At 60.0% G+C, this 21,811-nt stretch overlaps 1 protein-coding gene across 7 annotated transcripts in view; it reads left to right on the forward strand.

Moving 5' to 3' along the window:
- The window catches only part of GTF2IRD1 (GTF2I repeat domain containing 1), a 119,272-nt gene that overhangs the window by 60,939 nt on the left and 36,522 nt on the right, over positions 1-21,811 (forward strand). For 4 of the 7 annotated variants that reach the window (XM_058285951.2, XM_058285948.2, XM_058285947.2 and 1 more), the window contains exons 10-20: positions 203-228; positions 1,021-1,108; positions 1,892-1,929; positions 2,409-2,489; positions 3,102-3,203; positions 11,220-11,267; positions 12,163-12,228; positions 13,440-13,623; positions 16,937-16,986; positions 17,185-17,241; positions 18,891-18,974. In XM_058285951.2, the coding sequence (XP_058141934.1) occupies positions 203-228; positions 1,021-1,108; positions 1,892-1,929; positions 2,409-2,489; positions 3,102-3,203; positions 11,220-11,267; positions 12,163-12,228; positions 13,440-13,623; positions 16,937-16,986; positions 17,185-17,241; positions 18,891-18,974 (824 nt within the window). The remainder of the gene's footprint in view (positions 1-202; positions 229-1,020; positions 1,109-1,891; positions 1,930-2,408; positions 2,490-3,101; positions 3,204-11,219; positions 11,268-12,162; positions 12,229-13,439; positions 13,624-16,936; positions 16,987-17,184; positions 17,242-18,890; positions 18,975-21,811) is intronic. The other 3 variants (XM_071211179.1, XM_058285949.2, XM_058285952.2) reach the window with 1 other exon arrangement.

A 21,811-nucleotide genomic window follows, 5' to 3' on the forward strand; every position in this document is an offset into this window, starting at 1 on the left:
GAGGCCCCGGGGGTGCCTGCGTGACCAGGTCAGACCCTCCAGGGCTGCCCGGGTGCTGGCCCAGCCTTGCCTGGCCATGGAGAAACGATTTGGGGGTGCCCCTCGTGGCCAGCACGGCACTGCACTGGGGGCTGGAGCTGGGGGGCAGGAGGCCCGAGCCGGGCCCGACTGCAGTTCTCATCCCGGTCTCCTCTCTCCCCAGGATGTTCGATGAGCGGATTTTCACAGGTACGTGCGGGCGCGTCGGAAGCCTGGGAGCTGATGCCCCTGAGCGGGCTCGAGCTGCGTCACACTCAGCCCTGCCCTGAGTCCCTTCCTGGGGCCGGCTGGCTGGGAGGGTGTGGCCCGCACCAGCTTGCGGCCTGGGTGCTGGGGGGGCAGCTCCACTCTTCCCTCTGCTCCTGGGGGGTACCGTGAGCCACGCCTGGGGCTGCCCTGGGCGCAGGGAACTGAAGCTCCAGCAGCTGAGCGCCCGCAGGCCTGCTCTCCAGCAGCTTCCCGTCCGGGCCCGGGAGGCGGCTCTTCTCAGCCTCACTGCCGAGGGGAGCCCCTGCCGGCCTGCGCCCACTGCGGCCAGCCCTGCCCAGGGCGCCGTCCGCTCTCAGCAGGGTGCAGCCCAGAGGCTATCTGGGCCCCGTGCTGGCCCTGCCCCGGCCGCCTCGTGACTCTGAGTAGGGTCCTGGGGCCTCAGTTCCCCATCTGTGAAATGGGGGTGATGAGCACCTCTCTTCGGTTCCTGGGATAAATGGAGAGAATGGTCTACAGCCTTGGGGGAGGTGGGGTGGGCTCTTTCCCCAGCTGCACTGTTCAAGGCCATTTCTGCCTGCTTGCGCCTTCCCCCTGCCCCCACCCTCCCTCCTCCCAGGCCCGGCACCTTCTTCCAGGGGAGGCATTGCTCTCCCGGGCCTGGCCAGGGCTGCTGGCAGCTGGACAGAGCCCATGAGGAGGGCAGAGGCGCCACCCAGGTGACCCCTGACCAGAGAGCCTGCGTTTGACCCCTCTTCCCGTCTCGCCACCCAGGGAACAAGTTTACCAAAGACCCCACGAAGCTGGAGCCAGCCAGCCCACCAGAGGACGCCGCCGCCCTGGACCTGGCCAGGACCTCCCGGTGAGGGCCCCAGCTCCCACGTGGCCCCCCGAGCGGGGCGGGGCCGGTGCCCGCAGTGCTCCCCGCGGGTAGGAGGCGGCGAGACATAGGGCGGGGCACAGGGCCCTGCTCCCCCCGCCCTCCACCCCCACCCTGCACATGCACACGCACATTATGCACAGACACACACCACATGGCATGTGCACACCTCATCACACACATACTTGCACACATGCCTCATTGCGTACACACACCCACGTCCCCCTCATCACAGACACGTGCAGACCCCTGCACGCAGGAGAACAGGGACCCTCCCCCTTCCCTCCACCTCGAGAACCCCTGGCCGCTGACCTTGGGGTGCGTCCTGGGTGCTGCCTCCTCCCTCTGTGAGCCAGCGGACGAGGTCAGGCGCCTCCTGGGTGCCCAGCGGGCCCTGCACCCAGCACAGGCCTGGCCGCCGTCCACCAGCGCCCGTCCCCAGGCCACGCACTCCTGGCGGCCAGGGGTGGGCCATTAGCCCCGAATCCCCACGTCCAGCCGGGCCTCCCCCCCCGCGGTGCTCCGTGAGGGGAAGAAGGGAGTTTGCCGGATCATTCCGTCCCAGGGGCCCTGCCCGGCCTCGCTCTCCAGGTCTCCCTTCTCAGACCCTGGCCAGACCCTGGGGTTTTCACCGGGGGCAAGTGTGGGGGATCCAGGGCGGGTGCAGTCAGGTGGGATTCTGGCTTGGGCAGCTGCCCCGGGCCCCTGACCTCACCCGGAGAGGGCGGGGCTGGGGCTGGGGCTGAGGCCGTGTCCTTCCCGCAGGTCAGACAAGGGCAGCGTCTCTGAGGACTGCGGGCCAGGTGAGGAGGATCCGGGCCATGCCCTGGGTCAGGGGCCCCGCCCTGGGTCAGGGGCCCCTGGGGGAGGCCGGCCCCGACCGTGAGCCTGGGGTGCTAGTGGAGTCCTCTGTCCCTTCTTCTCCCTGACCTCACACCCCTGAGGCACAGAGCACGCTGGGCGCTCCCTGGGCCCGGGAGGCATGGGTGGGGCTAGGGGAGTGGTCAGCCGACCCGGGATCTCCTCGGGTAATTCCCACCATGTCCATGGATGAGCCTGCCCTGCCAGGTCTATAAATGGGAGGCCCCGGGACGGGCTTGCTGCCCCCCCCCGAGGGCCTGCCCGGCCCTCTGGCCCTGGCTCGGGCCGCGGCTTTGGGGCCCACGGGACCCTTCCTGGAGACCCACCCACCAGTCACTAGCGATGTTTTGGAACGAGTCGCCCTCTCCGGCCAAGAAGCGTGTGCCCAGGCTTGACCTTGACGCTCATTTCCTTCTGGCAGGAACCTCCGGGGAGCTGGGTGGGCTGAGACCAATCAAGATTGAGCCAGAGGACCTGGACATCATTCAGGTCACCATCCCAGGTGAGGGCCCACCTGCACCTCCGAGAACAGAGCGGCTCTCAGAGCAGGGTCCCCAGACCCGCCGGGCACCCCCGGGCCCCCCAGGGCTGCCCCAGCCTGGAGGAGGCCCGCAGCTGCGGTTTCTCTGGTTTGCTTCTGAAATAGCAGCACCGTGCTTCTCCAGGCACACCTGCCTCCTGTGTGGGGATTGTTGCTCTTGGCTCTGACCTTGGGAGCTCTGGCCTAAAGGAGGCTCCATCTTAACCCCCAGCCTGGCCCTCTCTGGCCTGCCTTCCCTGGGATTTGAGAGGCTGGAGGAGAAGAAAAAGGCATTGGGCTAAGAGGAGCTGGATTTGATTCCAGGCTCTGCAACGCTGCCCCGCCCCCACAAGTTCCACATTTGTAAAGAGGGGATGAACTTGGCCCCTGAGACTGAGCCAAAGGGTAACCATGGGGGACCCTGCAGGGCTCCGGGCCCCCTGAGTGCCTGCCTGGCCTCTGGAGCCGCTACCCCCGAGGCCTGCCCTCCCAGAATTCCAAAGCATGGCTTCCTTTAGGGGGCCTGGTGGGCGGACTGGGCTGGGGGGGACCCTGAGGCTTCTCAGGCCCTGAGGATGTGCTTGTCACTTGGAGTTTTGTCTCCAGACCCTTCGCCCACCTCTGAGGAAATGATGGACTCAATGCCTGGACATCTGCCCTCGGAGGATTCTGGTTATGGGATGGAGATGCTGACTGGTAAGACATGGGCTGGGACTGCTGGGGCTGGGGCCCCCTCCCTGGGAGAGCAGGGAGAGGCTTTTCCTGGTCCTAGCTGCCCCTGTTAAAGGAAACCCGATGTATGCCTGACTCCCTCCCTTTGCAACCCCCACCCAGCCTGGGTTCCATTCAGAAAAGTTAAAATTGGGCTTGGTGGATAGCGAGTTTGGTTACCGTGTCTTTCCCGGGAGCTCTGTATTTGGAGTCATTCATTCATTCAACCAATATTTATTGAGCACCTACTATGTACCAGGTCTGGGGTAAGCTGCTGGGGACAGAGCAGTGCACAAAACAGAAGGTCCTCTTCTCGTGGGGCTGACGTCTTAGGGAAGGGGTGACAGTTGTGAACAAATAAGTAAAATACACAGAATGTCCAGTAGTGGTGGCAGGTGCCATGAAGGGACACAAAGCAGGGAGGGAGAATGGCAGTGGGGCAGGGTGTGGGGGCGGTTACTACAGGATTTGGGTGGTCAGATAAGACCTTACTGAGAAAGTGTCATTTGAGCAAAGACCTGGACCTGGAAGCTGCTGGGGGAAGGAGCTTTCAGGCAGAGGAACCAGCCCGAGCAAAGGCCCTGAGGTATGACCCGTCCTGGAATGTCCAAGGAACTGCGAGGACATGCAGGTGGCGGGAGCAGAGAGGGGGTGGTGGGTGGAAGGGGAGGCCAAGGAGGTGGCAGGGAGAGGGGGATTGCAACAGGATTTACTGGGCTTGCAGGGTTGAGAGTAGACTACAGAGGGTTGGAGTCAAAGACAGAAGAGATGGGCTCTGCAGTGATCCGAGAGGAGCACGGGGCAGGGAGATAGCAGGGCAGGGAGGGTTGCGTTCTAGAGGTTTGGTTGCTGGTTTTAACTTTTCAGTTTGGGAATTTTCAAAAACACACACAATTGGAAAGAATAGTTTAATGAATCCCGCGTACCTGACTCCGAGCTCCAAGAGTTATCAAGAGATAGGTAATAAAAATTTTAATAGGGTATGTAAACCTTCATTTAAAACGAATCATTATAAAGAAAAGTAGTATGTACGATACAGGACAGGAGGCTCAGGAATATGGCAGGCTTTGGCGCAAGTCCTCGAGTGACTCAAGTGTGCAAAGTTCTGCAATGAGTAATGCGGTGTCCGAGCCGAAACGCTGAGTGCTGGCGTCGGTTTCCTGGTCAGTGGGCGCACGCCCAGGTGTCCTGTGCAGGTCTGGGAGTGGGTGTGGAGGCATTGCTCAAAGACACACACAAAAGCGGAGTATGTAGCCTTAAAAGTGAACCCTGCCAAAGAGATCTCAAAAACGTAAAACGCGGTGGGCAAAAGCCTGTAGAGAAGATAAGGGCCATACAGCTTTTATCTAAGTGTTGAAAACCGTGTTGCATGGTGAGAGGGAGATGGACGTATATAGTATAGGTATAAAAACCTGGACTGGAAGGCGCCCACTGCAAATTAGAGGAAGCTTCTGAGGAATAAAACGGGAAGCGAACAAAGGAGACTTGGCTTTATAGTGTTTCATTCATTGTATTAAAAAAAAAAATCAGGAATTGGGACTTGGCCCAATGGACCTACCACATGGGAGGTCCGCGGTTCAAACCCTGGGCCTCCTTGACCGGTGTGGAGCTGGCCCATGCGCAGTGCTGATGCGCGCAAGGAGTGCCCTGCCATGCAGGGGTGTCCCCCGCGTAGGGAAGCCCCATGCACAAGGAGTGCACCCCGTAAGGAGCTGCCCAGCGTGAAAGAAAATGCAGCCTGTCCAGGAATGGCGCCACACACACAGAGAGTTGAATCAACAAGATGACACAACAAAAAGAAACACAGATTCCCGTGCCGCTGACAACAACAGAAGCGGACAAAGAAGACGATGCAGCAAATAGACACAGAGAGCAGAAACTGGGGGGGTGGGGAGAAATAAATAAATCTTTTTAAAAATCAGGTGCAAATATGACACAGTACTAACATATGTTTCTGTTGGGTGGCGGGTACGTGAGTATTTGTTTTAATATTCTCTGTGCTACTTTTATGGACATTTAAAAATTTTTCCCTTACCAAAAAAAAGCAAATGACTGAAAAATAAATAAGAGGGTTTCCTGCAGGCCCAGGCAGGTGTGCAGTGTTAAGTGATGACAGCACGAAGTCAGGGTATTCGTCATCTTTGCTTCAAAGGGTCTGCGGAGCTGCATTTGGATACATTTAGATCCCCAGGCTCTGATGAGTTGAATCCCCAGGCAGGTGATAGCAGCTAGGAACTGGTGTACGTAATTCTTGCACTGTCCTGGCCCGTGGAAGATGAGCCTGACTTTGGAAAGCACACTGAGAAACCACAGTTGACACAGATTGCAGACTGGCAGGCCCTGCATCAACCCGGGCTGAAAGTTCTCAAAGAGATTTCCCACCCACAGGGCTGTGAGCAGTGGGAAGGGGCCCGGGGGTGGGGGGCATTCATTCGCAGTGAGCTGGCTCCCGGGGCAACAGGCTCTCGTGGGAAGCTGGGGGAGCAGGCGCCGCAGGGGGACCCACCTCCAACTGGGGGGCATCTTGCGGGGAGTCCTGGGGGGGCTCGTGTTTGTCAGTTAGTTGGGTAAAGAAACCCCAGGCAGCGAGGTTATGCAGTTGGCAGATGCCTTGGAACAGGGCAGGCTGCGCATCCCAGAAGGAAGTTCCGCCCACGTGGCCTCGATGGACCATCAGGTTGAAATCAATGCGAGGAATTCATTGCTCAAAGGTTGTGCTGCAGGCCCTGTGCCCCGGGAAGCAGACTCTGCTGCAGTTTAATGTGCGAGGTGTTTCCTGGGGCCGTCCTGGGGATCAGCTCCTGAGTAAGGGAGGGGACAGACACGCGTGCGCAGAAGCCATGCCGGAGAGAGCCTGGCCAGCCCCCCGGGAAGCCCAGCAGCTGGCACAGCCCCTTAGAGTTGTTCCGAGTTGACCTGAAGTGGCCAAGCCCTTATAGGCCCCTGGGTCAGCCGTGGGATGCAGGCGGGACCCAGAAAGCATGGCCTCGGCCAAGGCAGCTCTCGGTAGCCATGCAGCCCTAAAGGGGTGACTGGAGGCTGGGTGCCCACCATGGTGTGAACGAACAGTTGGCCTAAGAGAGAGGAAGGCAGAAGTGGACAAATGGGCAGTGCCGAAGAAGGGGCACCGGAAGCAAAGGGCTCCTCTGCACTTTTGCACTGGTCAGAACTTTGGTCGAGTGTTTGGGGAAACAGATATTCTTGGATGGTGCTGTAAGAACGCAAACTGTACATGACTTTTTAAAGCCATTTGTCACAGCCATAAAAATGTGCATCCCCTGGTCGCTCCAGGAAGCCAGCCCTAGGGGATAACCTGGAATACAGACCACATTTGTTGCACAATGGAGTGCGTGAGGCGTTAACAATGACAGAGAAAACTGGAAATAGCTGTCGAGCTCTCATGAGCCCATCAACTGCGTTCTTCTGGTGGACTGTAGAGAGCCATTAAAAACGGGCAGCAAGGGAGGCGGATGTGGCTCAACAGATAGGGCATCCGCCTACCACATGGGAGGTCCAGGGTTCAAACCCAGGGCCTCCCGACCCATGTGGTGAGCCGGCCACAAGGAGTGCCGTGCCACACAGGGGAACCCCACTCACAAGGAGCATGCCCCCGCGAGGAGAGCTGCCCCACACAAAGAAAGTGCAGCTGCCCAGAGTGGCGCCGCGCACACGGGGAGCTGACGCAGCAAGATGACGCAACAAAAAAGAAGAAAACAGATTCCTAATGCTGCTGACGAGTGCAGGCGGACACAGAAGAACACACAGCAAGTGGACAGAGAGCAGACAACGGGGGGGGAGGCTGGGGCAGGAGGGAAGGGAAGGGAAATAAAAAATCTTAAAAGAAAAAAAAAAATGGGAAGCGAGGGAAATGGATGTGACTCTAGCAATTGGGCTCCCATCTACCATATAGGAGGTCCAGGGTTCAATGCCCAGGGCCTCCTGGTGAGGGCGAGCTGGCCCACGCGGAGTGCCGGCCCACACGGGAATGTCACCCTGTGCCAGAGTGCCATGCTCTGTGGGAACACTGCCCCACACGGGAAAGCTGCCCCATGCAGGAGTGTCGGCTGACGCGGAGAGCTGGCACAGCAAGATGACGCAATAAGAGACAGAGGAGAGAAAATGAGAAGACATAGCAGGACAGGGAGCTGAGGTGGTGCAAGAGAGTAATCGCCTCTCTCCCACTCCGGAAGGCCCCAGGATCAGTTCCCGGAGCCACCTGCTGAGAATACAGGCAGACAGAGAAGAACACACAGCAGATGGACACAGAGAGCAGACAATGGGAAGAACGGGGGAGAAATAAATAAAAAATCTTTAAAAACACAAAACCGAAAATGGGCACTGAGGGAGACGACGGATGCTAGAATCTTAAGCAAATGAAGGATGTTGCTCAAGCAGTTGAGCGCAACCCCCCAACATGGGAGGCTCCGGGTTTGGTTCCCAGTGCCTCCTGAAAAAACAAAAGCAAACAAGCAGGTAGACAGGACCAACGCAGGGAAGCCGATGTGGCTCAGTGGCTGAGCGCTGGCTTCCCACATAGAAGGTCCTGGGTTCGATCCCCAGCCCCCGGCACCTCAAAAATGAAACAGAACAAAACTGGTTGTACTGCGCTTACAACTACTATGTGAAAACATAATCACGGGGTGAGAAACTGAAAGGAAATGGTAAAACAGTAGCTCTGTTAGGTAAGTGATTTTTCCCCGAAATCAGTTATGATATGCTTTTTTTTTTTTTTAAGATTTATTTATTTCTCTCTGGCCCCCCCCCCCCGGGTTGTCTGTTCTCTGGGTCTATTTGCCATGTCTTCTTCTTTGTCCACTTCTGTTGTTGTCAGCGGCACGGGAATCTGTGTTTCTTTTTGATGCATCATCTTGCTATGTCAGCTCTCAGTGTGTGCGGCGCTTTCTTTCACACTGGGCGGCTCTCCTTACGGGGCGCACTCCTTGTGTGTGGGACTCCCCTACGCGGGGGACACCCCTGCGTGGCATGGCACTCCTTGCGCGCATCAGCACTGCACATGAGCCAGCTCCACACGGGTCAAGGAGGCCCGGGGTTTGAACCGTGCACCTCCCATGTGGTAGACGGACACCCTAACCACTGGGCCAAGTCTGCTTCCCTTGATACGCTTTTGATACTTTGGTCATGAAGAAATCCAAGCACAGGTTGGGCGTGACCCCATCTGACAGCAATTTGTGGTAAAACTGGAGGGTTTAGTGGAACAAGTAGCCTGGACATGTGGCTGCATTAGCAGAGGTGATAGAGAAGACTACAGGAGGTGAGCGTTCACCTTGACCCAGCCCTCGCAGCCAGAGGCCAGGCGGCCTGAGGGGAAGAGGCTGGGGCTGGTGGACAAGCACTGTTGAACTCTTGATGTGACGGAGCAGGAAACTGAGGATCAGCCTAGCCCGTCCACCTCCCCACGTTCACACAGCTCGGCCAGAGCCAGGGCTGGAAGCCAGGTTGGCCGAGTCCCCGCCCGGGGCTCTTAGCAGGCCACGCTGCTCAAAACTGATGACTTCTGAGAACCGTGAGGTTGTCAGGACTACGGTGGGTGAGGGTTCTGGGTGCGCAGGCCTTCTCTAGTTACAGAGGTGGGACGTGCGCTTTGTGGAAGCAGGCGTAGAGAGACACGTAACATGCAAAGAGAAAGTCCCTGTGCCTGTCCGAGGGCACACCGGTTTGGCACGCTCCTGTGTCTTTTTCTGCACCTATGCTAGTGATCGTTACTATTTTTTCACAGTTCGTCCCTTATTTTTCCACTTGGTGCCTCGGACGTCTTCCTACCGCTGCGTGTATCACTTGTGCAGTCGAGCCTCGGTTTAGTAGTTTCCTGTACCCCAGTGAGCCCGTGGGTGTCTTAGTTCAGGGTAACCCGTTCAGCCCTTGGAGCCTGGGTGGGTCAGGCAAGTGCCCCCCATTTGGAATTTGGGCTCCCTCCCCCAAGTGCAAGGATGGTCTCCCACTGTCTTTGGAAAGAACCCCCCTGGGAATGGACTCCACTTCCTGCTGTCTCGGGGACCCCCAACAAAGCCAGCCCAGAAGCCCCTGCCTGGACGAGGGACGCCCAAGTTGGCCCCCTGGGTGGCCCGTGGGTCACCTCCCTCCTCTTGCCTAGCCCTCCCTGTTTGCATCCGCCCGGATAGCCGGGGAGGGGACTGCCGCCCACACGGACTGCTGGGCCTGTGGGGACGGCCCCCTGGTCCATCCTCTCTCTGCCCCGCCCAGGCCCCTTGTCGACTTCATCAGCACTCCAGGATGTGACCCGGGCGGCGTCCTTCACCACGGGACGGTCACGGCCACCTGTGACTCCGTGTCACAGACCCTGCTTGTCCCCTCTGCCCACTGTGTGTCCCCACCAGACTCATCTCCTGTCTGCCCCTCTGTCCATCCACAAATGGCAAAACTAGTTTCTTGGGAGCAGATGCAGCTCAGATGGTTGAGCGCCCACTTCCCATGGGCGAGGTACTGGTTCAATCCCTGGTGCTGCTTAAAAAGAAAAGAATGTGGTTTCCCATTTTTGGGAGTGGACCCTGAGATGAAGATACGCATGTAGTTAGTTGATTCGGGACGCGATCCCAGGGAATACCCGTAAGGAGAAGAGACAGGGCAGGGGGGCACCTTGTCAAGCCGAGAGCAACCGAGCCGAGTCCCTTTGGGAGCTCTTGGAGCCGGTGTAGACATACACCTGTCAGTCTTAGACGGTCAGGAGCTGTTTCGGGGGCTTTTCCCCACCAGCACTTGCTTTTGTGGCTCCCGCAGCCAAATAGAGACTTTGGCAGAGTGGGGGCACAACATCCACCACCCACAGACCTCAGGCCCGAAGCTCAGGGCTGGGCCTCCATGTTCTCAAGCCAGTGGCTGAGTATAGAACCTTCCAGCAGTATAGAACCCCAAGGCCCAGACGTGTCTGTCGACCCCAGGGGCGGGCTCACCTTCCCTCCACCCGGACGAGACCTCCACCCATCGACCCTTCTTCCGGGGTCAACCCCTTTCCTTCCAGCTCTGGGTGCCACCTGGGACGGGCATCCAGGTGCTCTGCAAGCCTCACCCCCAAGTGCTCTCCACCTGCCAGCTGCGGGTTCTGGTCAGAAGCAGGAGGGCGTTACTCCTGCTCGTGACGGCATCTGGCCACACAGGGCCGGAGCGAGCTTCCTACCTCGTGGCTCCTGTCCTGCCGTTCCTCTTTAGAATCCCTCCGCGGACTCCTCCGGCCCTGGCGGTAAAGGGCCGGCCGCTCAGCAAGGCCCTCGACCCACTGCGGTCAGGCCGCAGCGAGCCCCCCTGCCCCCTCCCAGCTCCACCCTTGCACTGTCCTCCAGCCAAAACCCGTCTCTGAGTTGCCACCCCTGCCACACTGCCCCTCCCCGCCTGAGCCCCTCCTGGCTCTGCCGGGAGCACCCTTCTCTCCATCCCCCACGGCCGTCCAACACCCCAAGGCCACCCCCAGGCGCCCACAGCCCCAGCACCCAGCGTGCCAAGTCCTGTTGACGTGCAACAAGACGAGCTCCAGCCTGTGACTGCAGACCCAGTCCAAGGCCAAGGCCACCTCTCCCGAAGACCCTCCCAAACCCCTGGCCCAGCCTGGCTCCCTCCCGCCCCTCCCTCCATCCCCTCGCCCTGCTCTGCTGTTCTTCAGGGCACCCCCACCAGCCGGCATCGTCTGTGTGCTCTGACGTCACACACGGGTCGGGGCTTGGGCCCGTTCCCCGCTGGGTCCTCGGTGCCCAGAGCAGAAGCTGGCACGTAGCGGAAGGAAGGGCTGGTGCCCGCCAGGTGCCGCGGGACGTGTGGTCCCTGAGCCCGCCCTTTCTGCGCGTGTCGAGCTGAGGGTGGAGCACCTGCAAGCAGCGTGGTCTCGGTCTGGGGGTCGCCATGCGCAGCCCCAGAGTTGGGCGCCCTCCCCCACCCCAGCCTGCCATCCCCCACCCATCTGGTCCAGCTCGGGTGGCCCAGGGCCCAGCAGGCAATGACCATGGCTCTCCGGCGCCCTCTCCTCTCTTTTAGACAAAGGCTCCGGCGAGGACCTGCGGCCCGAGGAGAGGCCCATGGAGGGTGAGTGCCGCTCACCTGCCCCGTCCACCCACCCAGGCCCTCCCCTTGGCCTCTGAGGCTCCTGCTTCTCCCCACCCCTCTCCATCGCCCTGGTGCAGGTCGGGCTCCTGGGGGCTGCCTGAGGTGGGGGGAGGTGTGGAGACCTCCTTACCTGGTCAGGTGTATAAGCAGCTCCCCCTGGTAGGGCGATTGTGAGGCTTTGTTTTGTTGTTGTTGTATGCACACCTTGCCTCTTTGCACCAAGGTTTTGAGGCTGCAATCAGAGTCCAGTCTTCCTAAGCCAGTAGGGTATGGGCCTGAAAGCACCAGCTGGGCTACGTCCTAGGAAGAGAGAAACACTGCTCATTCCCTCTCTGCGGAGAGTGGGAGTAGGGCAGGAAGGCAGATCAAGGTGGGGATGGATCTTTTTCGCTCCAGAGTATCTGCTCCTAGGGTGGGATGAGTGGACCTCATAGGAGAGAAGTGTCACCAGCCTAGCAGGGCACTATGCAGAATTAACAGAGGTCTACTGCCACTTGGTGGCGGCATACTCGGTTTGCAGGCCTAGTATGCACCCACTAGTTAAGTCCCTCACTGAGCTGCTCTTGAATTTCCACACTCACCTGGAAAGGCCCACAGTCCTTCCTAGGCTGCAGAACCTTCCAGATCTCCACTTAGGCCTGATGGTGCCTTGGCCCCCGTTGCACAGGCAGGCACCTGGGCCCTGGAGTGGTGAGCCCATCTGGGGGCGCTGGCGCTGTTCCTGAGGGAATACGGGTCACCCTCCACCACCACCCCGGCCTCCCCCACTCCGAGGTCCGACGACATGGTGTCCTCGGTGCCGGCGGAGCTGGGACGTGAGCCGAGGGGCGGGGTGCCGCTGGCGCTGGGCTCAGCACTGCCCTTTGCCTTCCAGACAGCCACAGCGACGCCCTCCGGCCCCTGCGCAAGCAGGTGGAGCTGCTCTTCAACTCGCGATACGGTGAGCGCGCGCGGGCGGGGCGGCCCTGGGCCTCCCCGCGGCCGCCCTCTTCCCAGAGGGGTTTGGGGCCCAGCCCCCCGTGCCAGCATTCCCTGCACGGGCCGAGCGGAGGGGCGTGCGAGGGCCTGCACGGGGCTGAGCGGAGGGGCGTGCGAGGGCCGGGGGCCGCAGGGCGGCAGGTGCCGGGGCCTCTTCTCCCCAAGGACCCCCCTCCGAAACGCTACGCCCAGCCTCCTCGGCCACCGTGCTCATTCACACTCATGCACACACTCGTTCACGCTCACTTGCACCACACACACTTGCTCATGCACACACCCAACACACACTCGTGTGCACACTCATTCACACGTGCACAAACACTCGTGCGCACACTTGTTCACTCTCACTTGCACACTCGTGTATGCACTTGTTCACCCACACTTGCACATGGGCACACACTCGTCCACGCGCTCTTGCGCACATGCACACTCACACTCATACGTCCCTTGCACACACTCTTGCACACGTCCTCACACACTCACACTCAGTGCCTCCAGCTCAGATTGGAGCAGCTGTTCCTTGCACTTTAGCAATACCAACCCTCTGACCTCACGGAACCGTCACTCCCAGTCCTTCAGGAGGACGGTGGCGTCCAGCAGAGGCGGCGCAGGCAGGGCAGAGGCTCCTCCTACCTGAGTGGTTCGCCAGGCACCGGGCTAGGTTCACACCCGTTCTCTGCTCCCACCTCCCCAAACCTGCGTCCTATTTTACAGTCGAGGACACACGAGACACAGGGCGGTGACGTAGCTTGTCCAAGGCCCCGCAAGTCCTGTGTGGTGGCGCCTGGCCTGGCCCCCACATCTGTTCTAAACGAGCCATGCTGCCAGGTCACACCGTGGGCGTTGGGGGTCCTTCACGGTCGGGGGTCCCCCTGGAGGGTCCCCTAGCAGCACGGGGACAAGTAGGCTTGAGTGGAGCTGATGCCAGATCTCGCCAGGTGCGCCGATTTGGCGCAAGGGAAGTGGCCCCAGCGTGGACTGCGGGGCCACGCCGACTTGGTCCCCCCCACACACTTTGCCGCTTTGTGGCCACGAGACCTCGGACGAGTTGCGTCCCCTCCGAGCTTCCGGTCCCTTCCTGCAGACCGAGGGTGACAGTGCGCCCCTCTCGGAGCGCGCAGACATGGGGCGGGGGTGGCAGCTCGTGGCCCGACAGCAGCCGTGTCTCCGCAGCCAAAGCCATTGGCATCTCGGAGCCCGTCAAGGTCCCCTACTCCAAGTTCCTGATGTACCCAGAGGAGCTGTTTGTGGTGGGGCTGCCTGAAGGCATCTCCCTCCGCAGGCCCAACTGCTTCGGGATCGCCAAGCTCCGCAAGATCCTGGAGGCCAGCAACAGCATCCAGTTTGTCATCAAAAGGTAAGGCCGGGCCGGGGCCCGCGGGACAGCCCAGGCGTGCCCCAGCGCCACACCGGACGGCCTTCTCCCTCGTCTCCGGGGCCTTGGCTGCCGCTGGGCAGGTGCGAGGTTGCCCGGCCCTGCCAGGCCCAAGGCAACCAGACCAGTGCCCTGTCCATCCCAGGAGAGCGGTGTGCCCGGATGTAGCCGGGGAACCTGCCCGCGGCTTGCTCTCCTGGATGGCTCTGCGCGTGTCCTGGGCGGGCGTATTGGTGCCCAGGCATCAGGGCGCAGCCGGGAGCGGTGCCCTTTGGTCCAGAGTTGGAAAAGCAGGCGGTGGTTTTTCCAGGTCCTTTGTCTCCAGCTCATCCAGTCCATCTGCCACGGGAATAAATCGTCCCCATAGAGGAGGCGGGTGGGCCTATTGGTTAAAAAAAACAGAGGGTGGGGAATCCAGAATTACCCGCTTTGTGGTTGACAGAAGTCTGTTTTGTGCTTTGCTTCTTTTTATAAATTTCATTTTGGCCAGAAGTAGTGAGAAAGGGGAGACCCCTAAGGCCCTGTTCCCTTAGGGGGTGAAGGGCCCCCACATTGGGAGACTTGCAGGGCCCTGCCCGGCCAGGCTGGTGACGGGGCCCACCTGATGGGCAGTTCTTCTTTGGGGTCTGGTTTGCACCAGAAGAAGCAGAGGGTGGTACTCGAGGAGGTGCAAACACTGGATATTCTGGTCTTCCCTCGACAAATACACGTTCAGTATCCACCACATGACAACTTACCCTTGAGTCACCGACCTCACCCAGTGAAATCACAGCATGGTATCAGGTAGAGATAAATGCCGCAAAGGAATATAACGTGGGATGCAGGGCGGGGTAGGGGGGCAGAGATGGTCAAGAGGACCTCTGTCTAAGGCGGGGAGCTTTCACAGTGACCCGGCGGAGTGAGCAAGAGACAAAGAGAGCTGGCGGGAGAGTGTTCTAATAAGCAAAGAGCCGCAGGTGCAAAGGTCCTGCGGCAGACTGTGCCGAAGAGTGTTCTAGCTGGGAAGCGGATGTGGCTCAAGTGATAGAGCTTCCGCCTACCATATGGGAGGACCTGGGTTTGATCCCTGGAGCCTCCTGGTGAAAAAGAAGAAGAGAAAGCATGCCCGTGCGGCAAGCCAGTGCCCACGCCCGCATGGTGAGCTACAAGTGCCCATGTGGTGAGGCGGTGCCTGCACAAGTGAGTCATGTAGCAGGATGATCGTGCATCAAAAGAGAGACAAGGGGAGAGTCAAGGTGAAGCGCAGCAGAGACCAGGAACTGAGGTGGTGCAATCAATAGGGAACCTCTCTCCCCATCAGAGGTCTCCAGGATCGAATCCCAGTGAATCCTAGAGGAGAGAAAATGAGAAGAGAAGACAACACAGACAGCAAAAACAGCAGGGTGGGAGGAGGGGAAGGGGGGGGAATAAAAAAATACATCTTTAAAAAAAAAAAAGGTTATTCCAGCTGTGGGCTTGGAGGGTGGTGTGGGGCGTGCAGGCAGGGGCAGAAGGAGGGACCGGCAGGGAGGCTCACCTCTGGCTCAAGGGAGGGCGGTGGCAAAAAGCTATTGGGTTCAGGCAACATCCTGTAGACGGGGCTGCAAAATTGTCTGATGTCTTGGATGTGGAGGGTGAGAGAAAGCGGGACAAGGGGCAAGTGGAGCGACAGGCAAGGCTGTTTGCCAAGAGGAAGAAGATGCAGGAGGACACAGCCAGGGTGGAGCCTGGTGCCCAGGGCCTTCTGGGGCCTTCCGGGGCGATGGCAGGTAGAGGGTCCCACACAGCCCCGGTGCCGGGGAGGGGGGTCGGGGCAGAGACGACATTGGGAGCCCTCGTCGTTCAGAGGGATGGAGAATGCTCCTCCGTCGGCTCACTGAGGCCCGGCAGCACCTGGGCGGCTCGAAGGTGGGCCCCAGCACGCCAGCAGAGCCTTGCAGATAGACCTTTTTTGTCGTTTATGTGCAGAGACAGCTGCCGCCTTGGCTCCCAAGGGGGTTTTTGAAGCCACTTGATATTTAGAAAAGGAGGTGGGTTCGAGTCCCGGCTCCAACCATTGCACCCCCACCGTGCCCTCAGGGTGTTAAGCGTAGTGGGGTGGCTGGAGGGGCGCGGCAGGGTGGTGCGTGCTGGAGGCTGATAACGGCAGGTGCTCGGTCAGGAGGCGTCTGGTTAAAGGTGGTTTCCTGAGGATTAATCGACACATAGTAAAATGCACGGAAATGTTCGGTTCTCTGAGTCTTGACAGATACACAGCCGTGCGCCGCCCACCACGATCAAGACACTGGACAGCTCCTTCACCCCCCCAGCCTCCCTGGGGACCCTCCCCCACAGCCCCTCCCCCAGCCCCTGGTGCCCGCTGAATGCCTGGCACAGATCTGGGCCCACAGGGCGGGGGTGGGGAGGGAGGGAGCTGTAGAAGGCCTCGGACGGTATCTGGGCCCCCCACCCTTCCTCTCCCCACTCCCATATTCCTTCTGGGGGAGCTGAGGCCCCTCCAGGGCAAACGACGTCCCCGTGAGTTCAGAGGCGAGCCGGGCTCCCAACCCCCGGCCCGCGTGCTCGCTGCCGACCCGCGCGGCCTTCCTCCAGCCTGGACTGGTCAGGCCCCTGCTCTGCGGTCGGAGCCAGGGAAGAGTCACTCCCAGGTCAGGTGGGAAAGCCGAGGCCCAGAGGGGTCTCCAGCTAGGGGGGCTGCGGGGCGCAGGGCAGGCGGCCGGGGGCCGAGGCGCTCGCTTGGGCTCTGCTCTTCGCAGCCGCGTGGCCGTGAGCGTGGCCGTGAGCGTGGCCCTCGCTGGCCGGGCTCCTCCTCCTGCAGACGGGGCGAGGAAAACCGTCCCCACCCACCGGGGCCTCGGGAGGGCCCAGCGACGTCTGGGAAGGGCGCCGTCCGCCCTGGGGTCTATCGAGTTAGTGGCAAAGCGGGGCCTGGTCCCTGGGGCTCCTGCCCCCAAAGCCAAGGGCAGCCCTCAGCCTGGCCGTGTCAGCCGGACCCTCCAGACCGTCCCTGGGCCTCTGGGGTCTCGCCAGGCCCCGGCTGCTTGTGCCCCTCCAAGGACAGCACCCCCTGCCCCCGAGGTCCAGCGCTCAGGGCTCCTGGGCCGTGGCGAGCAGCAAGCGCCCTCGGAAGGAAGAGCCGGACCCCGGGCTGGTCTTGCGCCCAGTGGAGGCAGGGCAGCTACCCCTGGGATGGCAGAGCCCCCGGGGCCAGAGAGGCCCACTGTACAGATGGGTAGACCGAGGCCAGAGCAGAAGGCTCAGCAGTCCCAGACAGGTTTGGGGGGGCCTCAGGTGACGGCCAGCTTCTGTTTTCCAGACCCGAGCTGCTCACCGAGGGAGCCAAAGAGTCCATTGCGGAAAGCCAAGGTACCCACATCAGGTCAAGGCCGCAGGCGGGGCAGGGAGGGGTCCCAGGGTTCTGCCCCCGCCCTCCTCCTGCTTCCGAGGTCCATCCCCAGCAGTTCCCTGCTGCCTGTCCCCCCTGTTCCACCTCCTTGCCCGGGTCCCGGGAGCTGCCTCCTCACCCTGGCTTCTCTCCCCCCCACGCCCCCCGCCAACCCCCAGAGAGGGATTCCGGGGACCCGCTCGCCGACGAGAGCCTGAAGAGGCAGGGCTTTCAAGGTAAGGCCACCGGCCGGGGGGTAGCCGCGAGCTTGGCCCCACTTGGGTTTGGGGGGGCCGGGCTGGCCGGGGAGGAGCTGGAGTGACGGGGCCAGCAGCTAGGGCCCCGAGGTGGAGGGTCCACCAGGGAGGGGGGAGGCTGGGAACGGGACCCAGGGCCCTGCCCGCCTAACGTGGGGGCGCAGCTGCTCGGCAGCCTCGTGTTAGGCGTCGGCCGAGCTCTCTCTGCCTTGAAATCGGAGCAGAGGGAGGCCTGGAGGGCAGGGGGGCTCCTGGGGAGGGAGAACTGGGCCTGGGCCAAGGGGGGTGGGACGTGTGAGCGTGGAAGGAGAGGACCGGGAGGCGGGGAAAGCGCGCATCAGGCTGGAGGGCCTGGGGTCTGCGGAGACACGGCTGGGCTCTCGGGAGCCCCGTCTGGAGGGAGCCAGGGGGTATCCCAGGAGCCCCCGCGGGAGGGCGGATGCGCCACCCTCTCCACGGCAGCCGGAGGTGGCTGAGCACACGCACCGTCCTCTCCAAGGAGCTCGGCCGGGAGGGAGCCCCCGTCAGTGGGACGCAGGAAGGGGGAGCCTGGAACCGAAAACTGGCCCCTCTCTCCTGGGACTTTCTAATGGGGGGGCCGTCACCCACCTCAGCCCCGGCCTCCTCGGGCTCAGCCCTCCTGGCGGACTGGGGACCCCACCACAACCTCACCAACCGCCCAGCGGCCCCCTTCCTCCCCACAGGCGGTGCCCAGCTGTTGTCTCCTCTTTTTTTTTTTTAAAGATTTAATTTTTTTATTTCTCTCCCTTTCCCTGCCCCCCTCCCCAGTTGTCTGCTCTCTGTGTCCATTCGCTGTGTGTTCTTCTGTGTCCGCTTGTATTCTTGTCAGCGGCACTGAGAGTCTGTGTCTCATTTTGTTGCGTCATCTTGCTGTGTCAGCTCTCCGTGTGTGCGGCGCCACTCCTAGACAGGCTGTGGTTTTTTTGCACTGGGCAGCTGTCCTTACAGGGTGCACTCCTTGCACGTGGGGCTCCCCTTTGCCGGGGACACCCCTACACGGCACGGCACTCCTCACACAACAGGACTGCGTGAGGGCCGGCTCATCACGCAGGTCAGGAGGCCCTGGGTCTGAACCCTGGACCTCCCGGGTGGTAGGCGGACGCTCTATCCGTTGAGCCACATCCGCTTCCCTCTTATCTCCTGAAGTCGGGGCCTGTCGGAGGCCCCCGTGGCACACGGCTGGTACAGGGGTCCTCGAACCCGCACCCTCAGGGCCACCCCGTCCCCTGAGCTGGCGTGTCCCCCTCCCTCCCGCCTCCCCCTGACGTGGGGGATTTCCCTGCCCCGCGCCCGCCGTGGTGCAGGAAGCTGCGCTTGCCCCTGGTGTCTCTCACCTCAGGGCTTATTTATTGGTTTGGTGGTTTTCAAATGTCAACAATTAACTTAATTTCCGACTCGTTGCTGTTGTCGCAACAGCGCGAGTCCTTCTGGAAAGAAAACACACGTCTCCATCAAGATGATGTTAGTCTGAAGGACTCTGAGGGGCCCCCTCCAAAGATCTGTTAATTGCCAGAGTTTCCCTATAATTAGAAAATCATATTCCTTAAAAGTCACCAAGTGCCTTTTAATTTAACAGCCCAAATCCATAATGGTTCTCTACTTTGCAGAAAATTACGACGCGAGGCTCTCGCGGATCGACATTGCCAACACACTGAGGGAGCAGGTCCAGGATCTGTTCAATAAGAAATACGGTGAGGCCCGCGGCGCCGCGCGGGAGGCGTCCCCTTCTGTCCGTGACGACCTCTGGGGAAGCACAGTTCTTTCTTTCCTTCATTTGTTTCTTCACGCATTCATTCACAGGTGTTTCTTGAGCACCTGTGACCTGCCAGGCCTGGTCCCAGGCACTGGGGGTAGAGCAGTGAATAAAACAGTCCCCGCCCTCGTGGTCCTGGTGAGCCAGGGAGACGAGACAGACGTTCAGCTGCTGAACAAAGAATTGTGGCACGAGCTGTGCAGGAAAAGAGCAGACTGCTCGAGAGAGAGTCACGAGGGTGTTACGGTAGACTGGGGGCCAGGAGAGACCTCTTGGAAGAGGAAAGTGAAGGATAGGAAGGAGTTATCAAGCATAGTGGGGAGGAAGTGCATTCCAGCTTGGGGAACAGCACATGCAAAGGCCCTGAGGCTTGTCCTAAGAAGGGACTGGAAAGCTGAAGCCTGACAAGCAGTGGAGGGCGAGGAGAAGAGCCCTCCGGAGCCACCAGGGAGGCAGGGCCAGATTGTCTAGGCCCTGGAGGCAACCCTGGTATCGGACAGAAATGGCAGGAGACGCTTTGCGTTTGTCAGGCGTCCTGGCTGCTGTGAGGAGAGCGATGGGTGCGGGAGAGCAGGGGTGGTGCCAGGGGTCCAGCCTGGAGAGGGCGGCCGGGCCGGCGAGAGCGAGGGGGCTTGGGCCAGGCTGGCGGCCGGGATGCTGGAAGAAGTGGATGGAGCAGAGATGCGTTTCCAGGGAGAATCTTGGCGCTGCCTTGATGGGGGTGGGAGGGGGAGGGAACGGGAGGCATCCGGGCTGAGCCAACTAGGAAGCCGCTTTTTGGTCTCAAGTAGCAGAACCAGGTTCTAGCTGACTTCAACAATAAGAGAGAATCCCCCCGAAGCTCATGGCCAAACAACAGTGACCACTTGTTACCTCTCCTGGCTGCCGAGGGGCAGGGGTTTCGGAGTGGCTTGGCTGGGTGGATCTTGCTTGGGGTCTCACCTGAGGTTACATCAGAAAGTGGCTGAGGTAGGGGTCATCTTGACAGCCTCACTTGTCGGACCCCCAGGCTGGGGAAACGGGGACCCCCCTCTGGCATCTCTCTGTCTCTGTGTGATCTCTCCATGTGGCCTTCCCAGTGGGGCTGGATTTCCTCCATGGAAGGCATATGTCCCCAGAGAGCCAGGTGGAAACAGGTTGCCTTGAATGACCCAGCCTCCAAGTCCCGCAGGAACATGTCCAGCAGCCAAGCCGAGCCTTTTCCCGGGGCCGAGAGAGGGGCTCAGTGTGAATGGCACGTTGTAAGAAGAGCACATGCATGGGAGTGTTTTAGGAGGTACCAGAAATTGAACTCAGGACCTGATACATGGGAGGCAGGTGCTCAACCAGTGAGCTACACCCGCTCCCTAGAGGGGAGTGTACTGATGCAGCTCTTTTGGGATGGTACAATCTGCCACAGCTCACAGTGCGGAAGTGCCACAGTAGGGCAGCCTTCAGGGCCAGCTTGATCCAGCAGCTCAGGGATGTCACTCGTTTCTCTTTCTGCTTGCTGGCAGAATGACCACAACAAACGCAGGCCTCCCATCTGCACACCCTGGAAGGGGAGAGAGGGTGGCCCTTCCTCTAGCTTTCTCAACACCTCCCATTGTTTTTCATCCGTCCCCACTGAGTCATATGTCCCTACCTTACCCGATTCTGTGGCTAATTGGCTTAGACCTGGGTTAACTGAACCTGCCACTCTGATGTGGGGGCACAGATTGCGGTTCAGGATGGACACCCAGGCCATTAGCAGGGAGAACGCGCGGGACCCTCACCGAGGAGGAAAGTCTCGGGGGGAGAAGACGCCAGGTTTCACTCTGGACGTGCTGAGTTTGAGGGGTGAGCGAGGAACCCGTGGGCAGTTGGCTATACAAGAAGAGGCGTCTCGCGCAGGCATAAAAACTTCTGAGGGGTGGGCCCCAGAGGTGGAATTTAAAACCTTGGGGTGGAGGAGACACCAGGGGAACGCAGAGGGGCCAGGAAAGAGGGCATAGCCGAAGGCCAAGGTACCTCAGCGCTGGGTTGGGTAGAGGAGATGGGGTGGCCAGAAAGAGGGGGGACCCCGGAGAGTGGGGGTCATGGACACCAAGGGAGAGTTTGGGGGGGGGTTGTCAAATTTGGCAAAAGAACTGCAAGCGTCGGCTGGATTTGACAACACAGAGACCCCTGGCCATTGTAGCAAGTGCTAATGAAGTGAAAATGGCCGTTTTTCCCTTTAAGATTTATGGGTATAAGTTTTCATGTCTGTACAGTTTGTTTCTTTTCACAAAAGATCTCCCTGCAATATCCTATAAACTAGTCAGCTACACATTTGGAATGAATAATTTACAACAGGCTGGAAATCCGCAGAGCCAGAAAGTAGATTAGTGGTGGATAGGGACGGGGAAGGAAATTGGGGAGTGATGAAAATATTCTGGAATTAGATATTGGTGATGGTGACACAACCTTGTGAATGCGGTAAAAACCACTGAGTTGTACAGTTTAAAACAGTGAATTGTGTGGCATGTGACTTGTGTCTCGATTTTAAAAAGCTGGAGCAATGGCATAAAGCCAAGGGTAAGTGAGGACTCAAAAATTCTGTGCTTGCTGGATGTTGGGCACAAATCCAGTTCTTGAGTTTCCTGGGAGGCAGAGCAAAAAGAGAAACAAGGTCAGTTATACAGTGCCCGTTGCCAGTGAGGTAAAAACTAGCTTGTTACATGAAGAAGTTCAGCTGTTCCTCCCAGCACTGAGACCTGCAGAGACTTCTGTGACAGTGGCAGACAGTGGCAGAAAGTGGCATCTCCAACGCTGGCG

Source organism: Dasypus novemcinctus, chromosome 23 (assembly GCF_030445035.2).
Source record: "Dasypus novemcinctus isolate mDasNov1 chromosome 23, mDasNov1.1.hap2, whole genome shotgun sequence".
NCBI lineage: Eukaryota > Metazoa > Chordata > Mammalia > Cingulata > Dasypodidae > Dasypus > Dasypus novemcinctus.